Genomic DNA, 12,906 nt, shown 5'->3' on the forward strand with positions numbered 1-12,906 from the left:
GGATCAAAAGAACCAGAGGAGGACGTGAATTGGTATAGTAATAGTAATAGTAATAGTGCTGGGATTGTAACAGGTGCGCCAAGGAGGCACACCTCATTAAACAGTCTCTGTCCATCAAAGACCAGTGCCCAGGAAATAAGGCCACAGGTTGATAATCCTCAGATAAGAACTCGTTGCAGGACGAAAAGAACTCAGGCTAATGGGAACAGACAGGAAGCAGCAAAGACTTGGTCAGACAGAAGAATGAGCAGTTTACCAGGACAGGAGCAGGACAGGCTGGTCGCCAACAGGCAGGATCCAACCCAGGAAAACCATCTGAAGAATAATGCTCAGGCATGAGCCCACAGACAACCTGGCAAAGAGTGAGAGCCAGGTAGGGGCTGAAGCTAAGATCCAAACAGGTGGGCCAGATTGAGCTGATTTGAAAGGAGCAGACTGTGACACTATTTGAGTGGTTTTAATAATAGTTTATTTAACCTGGTTAACGTATCAGTCCACAGTCTTGGTGATCATCCTGTCTGAAGAACATCAGGCTAGCTGCCAGTGATTAAATGTTATCTTAACTTCTGCTTCTCACGCTCAGATGCTGATTTTCTGGAGTTTAGTCTTGCATACTCGCCCTGAACAAGATCAGTGATCCATTATATCAAGTGCAGCTTTGCGTCATTCTGAGAAGATCTGGATTCAGTTTTACAATGCCAAACAACAATGTTGCTTGTTAGATATCCTCAACTGGTCCAACATTAGCCTCCCATCCATACTCATATCTACTGGTCTTCAGGGTGATTATCAGTGTTGTAAACTGTGTTTCACCAGGATTGAGCAACTTTTTGACTTGCAACACTTGCATCATTAGTCTGGACTGTCACTACTTAGAGACTCCACTGAAAATAACCCCCAAAGGACAGAGAAAAGAAAACAAGCCTGGCTTCATTATGGATTTTCCATTACGGACACAGAGAAAACACATTTTTCTTTAATTAGCACGGGAGAGTTGTTTGTTGCATCTTTATTGTGGACAAGCCTCAATGCTGATCACATTGACCTGCTCTCCAGCACACCGTCTGGCACCAAACTCACACTGGCTCATTGTGCTCTCAACTCCATCAACTCCAGAGCTGACACACAGGGGGGCAGAATCTGTGGGGCACTCAGACGTATTCTGACACACACATTTTCCTGTTGATTCTACAGAAAGGAATAAATCACAAGAAAACAAATGTTACATGAATAAAGGTCCAGGATGTAGGATTCATTTGTCCAGCATGCAGATTAGAACAAGCGTAAATCCCATTTCATTTTATTCATTTAATAAGAGAAAACATCATTCAAAAGACTCACCTTGACAGACTGTCCCAGGCTTGCAGTCCCCGCACGAAACTGATGCCTCAGCTGGCCACTTACAGTCATCGTGACTGGCCACGGTTATACTCCGGCCCATACACTGCAGAGCTCCAACCTGACAAAGTTCCAGTACGCGTGCCTGGCTGGATCCCACTTTGATGCACAACTGCACAGATGCCCTGTGCAAGTAAAGGAGTTTATCAAAATCTAAAGTATGGTGACCAAACCTTGATGTAATTGTGAAAACATGGAGCTGTTTCACTTACGGACACTGAAATGGCATCAAACACACACACTGCTTCTTTCCTTCAGTCTCCCATAACTTACACTTCAGGATGGAGGGAGGAGCAGAAGCTGTTGGCTCTGAGATAATAGAAAGATCCATACATATGAATTTCTCTCTGTCTCAAAAAAGACATCACATGTTGATTACCACAACAACAGAACAACATCCCGTTGACTGGAAAGATCTGTGATCGTTTGACTTTGGGAATAAACTGAACTGCACCTGCTTTACATTGAGCCCCGGCTGGAGATGGAGACCACTGCAGACTGGGATTGCACATGACCTCAGACACCTCCCCCTCCGGCTGTGAGCCTCCAGGGCAGGACAGGGACAGACTCTCCCCTATCTGATATGCAGCTTTGGTGGGCACAGCAATAACATCACTATTGAGTGTAGGAAAGTCACATGTAGAACCTGAAACAAAAAGTTTGATCAGCAATGCAAACGCTTTGCAAACCTCATTTGTGTTCATGAGTTAAATGTACTACAAGAAGTCAATCCTTAAACCGGTAACCTAAAACCTTAAAATTCAGAGAGACATACTTTTACAAGCTATTGTTCCTCTCCTCCATGTTTTGCTTTCAGTGCATTCAGCCACAGCATCTCCACTAAGATGATATCCATCTATACAGGAGTACTCCACTGTGTTTCCAACCAGGTAATAATCTCTGGAATCCTATCAGAAGCACATTTAAAATCATCACACCCAAAGGAGAAATGAAAACCAAACCAGCATCTCTCAGGACGACTCACGTGAACAAAGCCGTTCCTCAGGTTTGGTGGCTCTCCACACATCTTTGGTGGAGTCACTGAGAGATGGAAGCACTGAGGCTCCATCATTCTGCACAGACAGAAAAGCGTCATTTCTCCTAAAATGTGATCCGATCCTCATGTGCCTATTCTGATCTTTCTTTTTTTTATTGAACACACTCACTTAACATTCTAAATAGCTGCTCATGTTCCAGGAGCAACTACACAACTGTTGTTGGATGGAAATCTGGGCTCTGACTTGTCCCTCTCAAAAGATTTATTTTTTAGGGTCATTGTCTTCTACAGATATTCAGCTGAGAAGAATTTTTGCTTTACTTGGGAATTCTTTCTCCCGTCAGTGATTGTGAGCTGACCAGGCCCTGTTGCAACAAAGCAGGTACAAATGGTGATTTTCCTTACTGTATGCTTAGGGTGATGTCATGATGATATACAGTGACATTTTATAATGTGCAGCTAAATATTCTTTCCAACTGTAAAACTTCAGATGTGCAACAAGGTTCTTTTAGGCAGCAGGGACATCCTTCACTGTGTCCAGTAAAGATTTGGATGTATCGCTCCAGATCCACTCAGATTTTCATTCAAATTGACCTCATCGATGAGTCTCTGTTGTGATTTTAGTCTTTTAGCTCAGTGTGTCTCCATTTGTGGACCATTTGCCTCAATGTAAAAGGTTGAAAGTCTATAAAATAGCTGTGTAGAGGTTTTAGCTTATAGAACTTTGAACTTTGTTGTCTTTGCATAATAATTACTATAGATACCTATATTTATGTAGATGTGGATGAAGATCAGATCATGTTTTTATGACAAACTATTGCAGAAAATCATGAAATTTCAAATGTTTCACTTACCTCCTAATTTGTGACAAAATTCCAAAGATGTACATTTAGCAAAATGATCCAATTACATTTTATTTAATTCAATTGACAATAAGCAGACGTTAAAAGGAAAGCAGTGCGCATGTCCTTACTTTAAGTGCTGCAACTCTGCATCCTCACACTGCTTATGTTCCACCTGTGGCCCCACACAGTTGGCCCCGCCTCTGCTGGGAGTGGGATTGTTGCAGTTTCGGGTCCTAGTTCTTCGACCCCCAGTGCAGGAACCCCAGGAGGACCAACAACTCCAGCCTCCATGGGTAACACCTGAGAGAGGAATGTTTATTACATGATGAATATAATCACACTCCCACATAGAGAATGTTTCAATATTTTTAGGCCATGTTCACGTGACAACGTTGTCCCTGAAAGCAAAATGTTTGGGATAACGACTGAAAACGTGATGGTGACCATGCCATTCTAGTAGTTTAGTAGTGAAACAGCACTGGTCAGAGCGTTGATGCAGCAAATTCAACATTGGTTTGAGAAGTGATAAATTACTATATATACAACAGCTATGTTGAGGTTGTTGTTCCTAGGTGTTGTGTCTACAGACCCCTAGCTGTGTTGCTTAACTATATATGTATTTTGTATTACTAAATTTTATATTTGATTGTTTTTGTAACTTCAGGAAGTTTTTTATGATGTGTATGAAGCTGACATGGCCCACATTTTCATTTTCAATGTAAATTGTATCAACTATAATACCACAATGCTACAGTACGTTGTGATTGAAACTTTACCAAATTGACAGTAATTCCACTAGTAAGTAGCTTATTCTGAGACTTTGTTTACCTGGTTCTTCTCCAACTACAGATCCTATTTGGCAAGCTTGTCCTGACGTCCCTAATCGACAGACACAATGACACTCTGAGCCGATCAGCAGTGGCTGACCATTGTTGAGGCAGGGCCGGCAGTGGCAGGGATGTTCTGTTGACAGGTACTCCTCCATAGCTCTCTTGAGGTTGAACTTCTTCAGGCCTGCACACTCCACCTCCTTTACCAGCTCATAGAGAGGACGTACCTGAAGAAGCAGATTTACACTGTAATATTATAGAAGCTTGACGACCAGTTTCTTTTAGACCTGACTTTTCCAACATTCATCGTTTACACACAGTCACAGCGCTGTGCCACTAGCGTTACAGAAGACCTCAAAACACTGACTCAATTTTCATTGAGATTGCCTTCCAGATAGAAACTTAGTGGTAGTTGAAACTGTGTTATAACATCACTCTTACCCTGCCTTCACTTCTGACACCATGTAGTATTGATGAGGTGTGATGACAGACTTCTTTTATATGTAATTTTTTTAATTGTTTGTCTTTTACATACAATCACAGTGCCCTGTAGCAAATCCACAGTTACTACTACATCCTACACCTACGACTGCCTCCAAGGCTCACAAGCCCAACACATTACAAACAGGTGGACGAGTAGCGTGTCAGGCCCTGGGTTTCTGTACAGTGCCAAGAGACAATTTTGATTGTAGCTCAGGGCTTGAAAGAGTCAAGGGAAGAGCCACCAGACAGGGGACATTCCCTAATACCTGGACAGTGGGTGATGGTCAATAAACCGTAAAAAGTGGAGCTTAGAGCCTAAATAGGAAGGATCATTCCAAGTGTTGTTGGTCGCTCAGAATGCAAGGGATACTAAGATGGATCCATACAAGCCACTGTAATCTAGCCAAGCTGCCGGACAACGTATAGAATGATAAAATGAAATTATTTGAGACTCAGCTAGAAATAAACAATTTTTTGCGAACCTAAGTGTAATTCCGCTTTTTCTTTCTGTGTTACAAACACAGACACAAGCCGACCCCAGGGTGTGAGGTGTTACCAACAATGCATCAGGCAAGCAATGGCTGAGAACCATCAGAGCTAAAGCGATTTTGCTTTGCTCGAATGTTGTTTTGCAAGGTTTTGTATATAACTTTCTTGTAAATATCCCCAGTTACTTATTTACAGGACTGTTTGGACCATTTTTAGTTGTTTATTATTAAACAAATCAACCATCGAGTCCTTGTCAGTTTCACAAATACGGACTATTTGACCTCTAATTTGATTTGACTCATGATTTATTTATTTATCCTTCTGAGTATCTAGCATTGTTAAGGCTATCATTATTTAATGTGTTAAGCCACCATTACCTTATTTAAACTTAGCTAGCTAGCTGCCTCTGGGCTTGAACAAACAAAAGGTCTTCACATGCAACGGCATTTAAAAAATGATGATATGGCGTGACGTACATGTCCCTTTATGCCAACTAAAGAGTTCATTGTCAGCAACTTTTGTGGAATGCTACAGGCAGTGATTGGTTCACAAACTACACAATATAGACTTCAACCTGCCTTCTGTGTGTTTTCGTGTGTGTGTGTGTGTGTGTGTGTGTGTGTGTGTGTGTGTGTGTGAGAGAGACGTTCTGGAGTGCAGATCTTTTTCTTGAGCTGCAACTACTGATTCCAATGCCCCATGATGGTTAACAGCATACAGAGTGGATGCTAAATAAATATGATTTTCATACCTTATGATCTATAATTTGCGGGAAGTCTTTGACAGATGAGGCCCAGTCATCATATTTCTTGCCATTTTCTTCTGGTTTCTCCAAATCCAGATCAGACAAATATTGTTTTAAACCCGGATTTCCTCCTAAAATGTCCACTTTGATAGGCATTTTTTGATTTTTGTATCCTGTTGACCAAAGACATTTAGGTTCCATAAGTCTGTGCCTGCATATGTTAACATAATTTAGTCTGATTGACTCAGGCAACATGTACCTCTGCTTTTACTCACCATGACTTGATGACACAGCGCTGGTAAGTTTTTCACAAACGGTTTTGACCTTCCTTCTGAAAAAACGCCGCTTCACCTTACGCCAACACCTCTCATACTCAGTGTTTGTTGTACCTTTATACACACAATTCAGCAGATTTTCTATTAAAATGCTTCTTATTCACTCAGCCTTCAAATACATTCAATTAATTTTTTTTGGGTTTTCATAATAGACAAGTTTCTAGAAATGTTGTTACTTGTTGATGAGAGTGCATCTTGGGTCAGCTCCAGCAAGGCTTGATATTGCCCCCCCAGTGAGCCCTCAGAGAAATAGTGTGTCCCATAGATCTCGAACAGCTTGCGGTAAGCAGAGTAGTCATATGTGATTGGGAGGGAGGACAAGGCCTTCCAGAAGTCTTCTGAAAGAGTGAGATGCTCCGGGGCCGAGTTTTGGAATTGGGCGAGTTCCACTTTATTCTTCAAGATAATCAATCTGTAAGCCTGAATCAGACACATGTCTAGATGTCAACTGGCTGACAAAAACTAACAGATGATGGAGATTAAAGGGCTGCGAAAGTAGGAATAAATGGATGCGTGTCATCACCTTACTCTCAGTGACCTCTTTGGTGAACTTGCGGCGATCATATTTCCACAAGGCGCTGCTCTGGATGTGCTGCATGTAGGACCAGGAGCTCTCAAATGATTCATCACTTTCCTCATTGTTTACTGTAACCTGCAGCACAAAAGAGGGCGATGGGTGGTTGGTTAAGAGCAAAGATTACCAAAGTGCTCTGACTCTACAGGGACATACATTAGGATTATATTTGTAGACTTCAACACCACCGTTTAAGACCATTACTGTTCCCACCTCCACCTGTCAGTGGGTTTCTGACTACATGTCTGACAGGTAATTATGACCCCAATTTAAAACTTAAATGTTTCTCATTCATCAAATGGTCTAACTGGGGGTTATAATTGGGGCTAAATTCAAAACCAGAGGAAGAAATTCTTTGCAAAGGTTTGGACTGAAGTAAGACTAAATGTTGACAATTTATACTATATACCGTACATTCAATAACAGTCAAATCAGGAATGGTCAATTTGACCCTAGATGACAAATGTGTAAGCCAATCAGGAAAGACCAGATGATGGGATGGAAAGACTGCTGACAGGAGAGAATAGATTGAAAATGCTGCAGCCAGAGTTCTGACAGGTATTGACAAAAGAGATCACATAACTCCTGTACTGGGGTCTCTTTATTGGCTGCCCATTAAATCTAGAATAGCATTTAAAATTCCTCTTCTGTGCTACCAGGTCCTCAGAGGCCTAGCTCCATCCTACCTGGAGGAGCTAGTGACACCTTATCATCCCTATGGACAGCTCCGCTCTCAAAATGCTGGTCTACTTATGGTCTCCAGAGTCTCTAACAGTAGAATGGGGGGAATTTAGCTACCAGGCCCCCCTGCTGTGAAACCAACCTTACCTCCCATAGCTACAAAGGTAGGTCCTTCCCTGAATAAGTCGCCAGTGCATTGCAGGGCCCTATATGGGCATTTGTGGGTTCGATGCCTTGCTCAAGGGTACCTCGGCAGTGCTCTGAATGTTTTCTGGCACCTTCCATATTTTGCCTGCCCCAGGCAAAATGCTGGTGTCATGCACAAGTCATGACTCAACAGAAGGTGTAGATCAGGAAGGCCGGTCCACCCAATCTCTCCCCTCCAGGTACCACTCTCATTGCCCACATGGGCATTGAAGTTCCCCAGTAGAACAATGGGGTCCCCAGTCGGGGCACTATCAACTACCGCTCCCAGGAATTCCAAAATGGTCAGGTACACTATATTACTGTTTTGTCTGTGGCGACAAACAGCAACACACCTGTTTCAGAACCCATGCTGTGTGTGGAGGGGAGCCCAACTAACTCTAGCTGGTACCTCTCAACCTCTTGCACAAGTTCAGGCTTCTTCCCCACAGCAAGATGACATTCCATGTCCCTATAGCAAGATTTTTTATCTGAAGATTGGGACTCCGGCCCCGACTGCTACCCAAACCATTGCACCATCCCCTAAAGAATCTTCCTGTCGGTGGTGAGCCCACTAGAAGGTGGATCCACTTCGACATTTCAGGTTAAGTCTAGCCACCAGGCCCTCACCTGCGAGCCCCAACCCCAGGCCTGGCTCCTGAGTGTGGCCCTAGTAACACCAATCCGGGTAACATAATGTCCTTGTTTTGGTTTTTTTTGCCATCATAATGGTTAAATGACCCATATTTAATCTGATTGTTCACCTAGGAACATTTTGTCACAGGAGACTGTACCAGGGGCATAATGGCCCTTACAACTTAGGTCCAGGATCATTCGGGCACACTAACCATGACAGTGAGGTTTATTAATATTTCTGTAAATTTGTGTAGATATTATATGTGGTTTCAGGTATCCTGGTTTAGGTAAAGTGGGTGATGTTAAATAAGAGTCAAATTCTATTTATATTATCCAATGGGGCCAATAAAGATGATTGTGACGCTGAAGAATATCTAAATATATTTTAAGTAAGCAGATATTTGTATATACCGTGATATATGATTGGCATTGTCATCTGTGACCATGACCACGATCACATATTTCTTTTACCTCAAAGTTGTACCTGAGGATGTTCTGTGGCAGCCTGTACAGGATTTTGTGGTCACCACTGAACACCTTCCTGCACTGTCCTCCAAAGCTCATCGTGTTTATCACACCTGCTCTCAGGTTGCCTGTCAATATATCATACCTACAAGGATTTTACACCAAATTAATGTGACACAAATAGGAGGCATTTATAAGTTGATATAAATCTTATCTTATTGCTGATGCTCACCCTTTTCCTATCAAGTCGGAGTTGGGGGGTGTTTTATCAAGGTCACATGAGTGCTGGTTGCCATCTAGGTTGCAGCTTCTCTCATCCAGACCGTCCTCACAGTCCTGGTCTCCATTACAGACTAGAGACCGGCTGATACACTTACCTGCATGTGTCCAGAAAACATATTGGTTATTTGAAAACACGCAGAATGTGTTAGTGTCACAACTGAGGCCAAGCTATATAATTTTAAATTGAAGTTGCAACACACCAGAAGTGCATCGGAACCTGTTTCCACAGCCCGCCTTTAGAGGGCAGCCTTTCGTTTGGATACACGACTGTGTTTGTATGGCTCCTCCTGAACATGGTACACCTCCGAACTGAGCAAACACCTCAAAGTGACGAGTTCGAACCTGAAGAGAGGCAAAGTGTGATGGAGATGCGATGCTATATTCTCCATAACTCCCACCATAACCTTACTATAACTGCAGTAATCTCAACCTAAATATAACTGCTTCTGCCTCTACTAAAAATACTTCTGCTACTACTACTACTGCTACTCCTACCCCTACAACAACTACTACTACTACTACTACTAGTACTACTACTACTGCTGCTACTAATACTGCTGCTGCTTTTCACCCATTTAAAAAGAATCAAATATCTAAATTAAACCATGTGTTCACAGAATTACCAGTTAAAGATACTCTATATCATCATGATAAGAACTTCATGGAATCTCTATGGAAACAACACATGACCACTGAGATACTGTCTTCTGTTAACACATGAGGCATCTATTGCAGCCAGTTACTAGAGGAACAATGTCTATCCAGCAAGTAGCACAGTAAGTCAGGCCACTGGAACCTGGCTGTGTCTTAAATAGTGTCACAAATTATAAAGACAACTGTAGTCTGGAGTTGAGAGTTTGTTTCACACTGCATGTCTATGGTTCCAGGGTTATTTTTGTGCCTACACTAGTGGCACATTTTTGTGCCTACACTAGTGGCACAAAAATAACTTACTTCATTAATACCTTTGTACTGGAGCAGCCGTCACACACAGACCAGTCTCCATACTGTCCCCATCTGCAGCTCACCGGTTGCACACAACTACAAGGAATAAACACAGGTTTGAGAATTAACTAAATCACCTGCCTTTAAATGGATTAAAAGCACTGGTATACTTGTTTTTGAATAAAATTGTGTGGCCCAAACCTCCTTCCTTCTGTAACTAAGGTGTGCACCTACCAGACAGGAGTCACAAATGTGATCAACACTGCTAAATTCAACTGCAGCTGTTTTAAAGTAGAAAAACAGGAAACTCCTCAAATCATGAGAATATGATGGACTGGATTTATAAATACATCAACATATTCATCAAAATTATTATAACAAAATTACATATTGTGAAAGAAAATCTCAACAGTCGTACCTTCATGATGCTTTCTGAGAGTTGTCTCTGAGCTCAAAATCTCTGTCAGTTAATATGTTAGGATGAGATTACTTAACTAAAAAGAAATCAGGAATTTCCACAGTGAAGCAACTCTCAGTCTAAACAATCTTGCAGCCATAGACTGAGTTCAACTCTAGTGACTTTGTTCTGATCTTTAACAACTGGAAATTTCCACTAAACCGAAGAAGAGTTTTGTTTGCTCTGAATCAGTTTCCCCCCTGTGGGCCAGATGTTGGGTTGCAACAGGATTAGTTACACCACAGTTTTGATCTGGCACCACAACCTGCAACATTTGAGCAAAGGTCAGAAGCTGAAGTATGTCGACACTGGTGCTTTGTAAACATTACAATCAAGTAAAAATGTCCTCACAACGAGGTAAAGACAAAGTTTGGAATAAAGAATCCGTATACCTTATAAAAATGCTGAGCAGCACACTGATGTGACCCCACAAAGTAAAATGCTGCTTGAAGATATTCATATTTTGTAATAATGATAAAAAATATCATCATCATCATCATTATTGTCTTTTGTTAATATTTGATAGGTTCTTAGTTTGATATGTCAGCTCCTGCTCCAAGAGGTCAGTAGTTTGATCACTGATGATGTCATGAACACATTTTCTTGCGTAGTCCTTTTTCTTCTCTCTCCCTCCTCCTCCCTCTTTCTATATACATATAAAGATATCGCTGACTTCATAGCTGTGCACTGACCTGCTGATCTTATACTGTTAACTTGTAATTAATGTATTTCCCTGATTTATGTCTATTCTTAATCCATCTAGCCTCCCTTTTCTTCACCCTCTCTGCCCAGCTGGCCATTAGTAGTTGCAGTATGATTCTGGTGCTGCTCAAGTTTTCTTCCTGCTAAAGGGGAGTTTTTTCCCTCTGTAGCTTGTTGTGGGACAGGCCCTGGGATTCTGTAAAGTGCCTACAATTTTTATTGGAACAAATGCTATATAAATAATGATAACTTAATTGAAGTGAATTAAATTGAATTAAAAACACAACAATGTTAGCCCTTGTTCCACGCATAAGCGTCTATGAGTGCCAGTAGCTAGTTTTTAAGATAAACATACTACTAGGCTTTTCATGATCAAGATATATGGGGTGATGGTCAATTTAATTCAATTAATATATATACTTATTTATCTAGCTAGGTGCCTTACAAAAACGGGTATCAGTCAATCACCATTATCTTATTAAAATAAATACCAAATCACAAATAGAAGAAAATAACAGCACAATTAAATGTGGACTATTAAATAGTAGATCTCTTTTGTGTAAATCCCTGTTAGTGCACGACCTGATAGCGGATCATCACATTGATTTATTCTGTCTAACTGAAACCTGGCTTCAGGAGGAGGAGTATGTTAGCTTAAATTAATCTACTCCTCCTACCCATCTTAATTATCATATTCCTTGTGTTAATGGTCGAGGAGGGGGAGTGGTGCAATCAATCACTCCAAGTTATTAAATAATCCTAGACCAAAACATGGTTCCAGTTCATTTGAAGCCTGTTTCTTGGCATCACCAATCTGAACCGGAGGACAGAAAAGCCACTTTTGTTTGTAGTTGTATCTCAGCCCCCTGCTGGGCCACATTCAGAGTTCCTGTATGAGTTCTAGCTATCAGAGAAAAAGCTAACCAGGCCATCCCAACAACTGGACAATCACCAAATGTGCTGACTGTGGGAACATACAGGGTCTCCAACGAGCCCTTAAACTCCTTCACCCCAATATATTTTTGTGAGGCTTCTTGGCTAATTCCACCACGTGTCTTTTAGATCCCATCCCTCCTGTACTGGTGTCTTTTCATGAAATCTAGAATGATTTTTAAAATTCTTCTTCTGACCTATAAGGTACTCAGAGGCCTAGCTCCATCCTACCTGGCAGCCACTGCCATGACCACACAAAGGAGGAGGAGCTATTGAAACCTTACCAGCCCAATAGACCGCTCTGCTCTCAGAATGCTGGTCTGCTTGTGGTCCCCAGAGTCTCTAGGGGTAGAATAGGGGGCCGAGCATTTAGGTACCAGGCCCCCCTGCTATGGAACCAGCTCCCTGTCCAGGTACGGGAGGCTGATTCCATCTCTACTTTTAAGATTAGGTTTAAAACCTTCCTCTTTGAAAAAGCTTATTGTCACTAATTCTGTAGTTGCAGTTACTATCATAGACAGTCAAATTATCATACTTAGGGGGTCGTGTAATCATTAGGTCACATCTTAGTTATGCTGCTATAGGCCGAGGCTGCCAGGGTCCAGAAACATGATCACCTGACAGGCCTCTGTCACCCATTCATGACTTCCAAGGTTTCTTCCTGTTAAAGGGGAGTTTTTTCTGCCCTGGCCCTGTGAAGCGCCTAGAGATCATTTCAATTGTAACAGATGCTATATAAATATAGATTGATTGATTGATTTATACATTAGAGGTTGGAGGTCAAACACAAGTGAATCTAAAAGGAAACTGCCACACATTAAGCCATAAAGTTCAAGTACAGCCCTGTTGGGCCAGGCTTTGCTAAAGCTCAGTCTTCTGCATCTGTAGAGAAGGTCAAGAAGCCATGAATCTTATCCCATCCCCTT

The 12,906-nt window shown here is 41.7% G+C and overlaps 1 protein-coding gene across 1 annotated transcript; it reads right to left on the reverse strand.

Moving 5' to 3' along the window:
• Positions 1 to 446: 446 nt before the first annotated feature.
• c7b (complement component 7b) lies at positions 447 to 10,538 on the reverse strand. The gene is made up of 18 exons (XM_003965139.3): positions 10,307 to 10,538; positions 10,123 to 10,169; positions 9,909 to 9,984; positions 9,144 to 9,285; positions 8,894 to 9,038; positions 8,668 to 8,806; positions 6,646 to 6,774; positions 6,299 to 6,542; positions 6,063 to 6,176; positions 5,794 to 5,960; positions 4,069 to 4,297; positions 3,369 to 3,540; positions 2,384 to 2,471; positions 2,174 to 2,306; positions 1,853 to 2,044; positions 1,611 to 1,707; positions 1,342 to 1,523; positions 447 to 1,188 (listed from the first exon to the last, which is right to left on the reverse strand). Exons 1-18 carry the CDS (start codon positions 10,310 to 10,312, stop codon positions 1,010 to 1,012), a joined length of 2,481 nt encoding a protein of 826 aa, XP_003965188.2. The 5' UTR covers positions 10,313 to 10,538; the 3' UTR covers positions 447 to 1,009.
• Between the last annotated feature and the right edge of the window lie 2,368 nt (positions 10,539 to 12,906).

This window comes from Takifugu rubripes, chromosome 6, assembly GCF_901000725.2.
Source record: "Takifugu rubripes chromosome 6, fTakRub1.2, whole genome shotgun sequence".
Classification (NCBI taxonomy): domain Eukaryota; kingdom Metazoa; phylum Chordata; class Actinopteri; order Tetraodontiformes; family Tetraodontidae; genus Takifugu; species Takifugu rubripes.

Bases quoted from the DNA above. Each gene is read 5' to 3' on its own strand.
- c7b (XM_003965139.3), bottom strand. The intron at 9,985-10,122 runs GTAGGTGCACAC...TATTCCTTGTAG, and splicing joins ACATTTGTGACTCCTGTCTG to TTGTGTGCAACCGGTGAGCT. The intron at 6,177-6,298 runs GTAACAACATTT...GTGTGTATAAAG, and splicing joins AGATGCACTCTCATCAACAA to GTACAACAAACACTGAGTAT.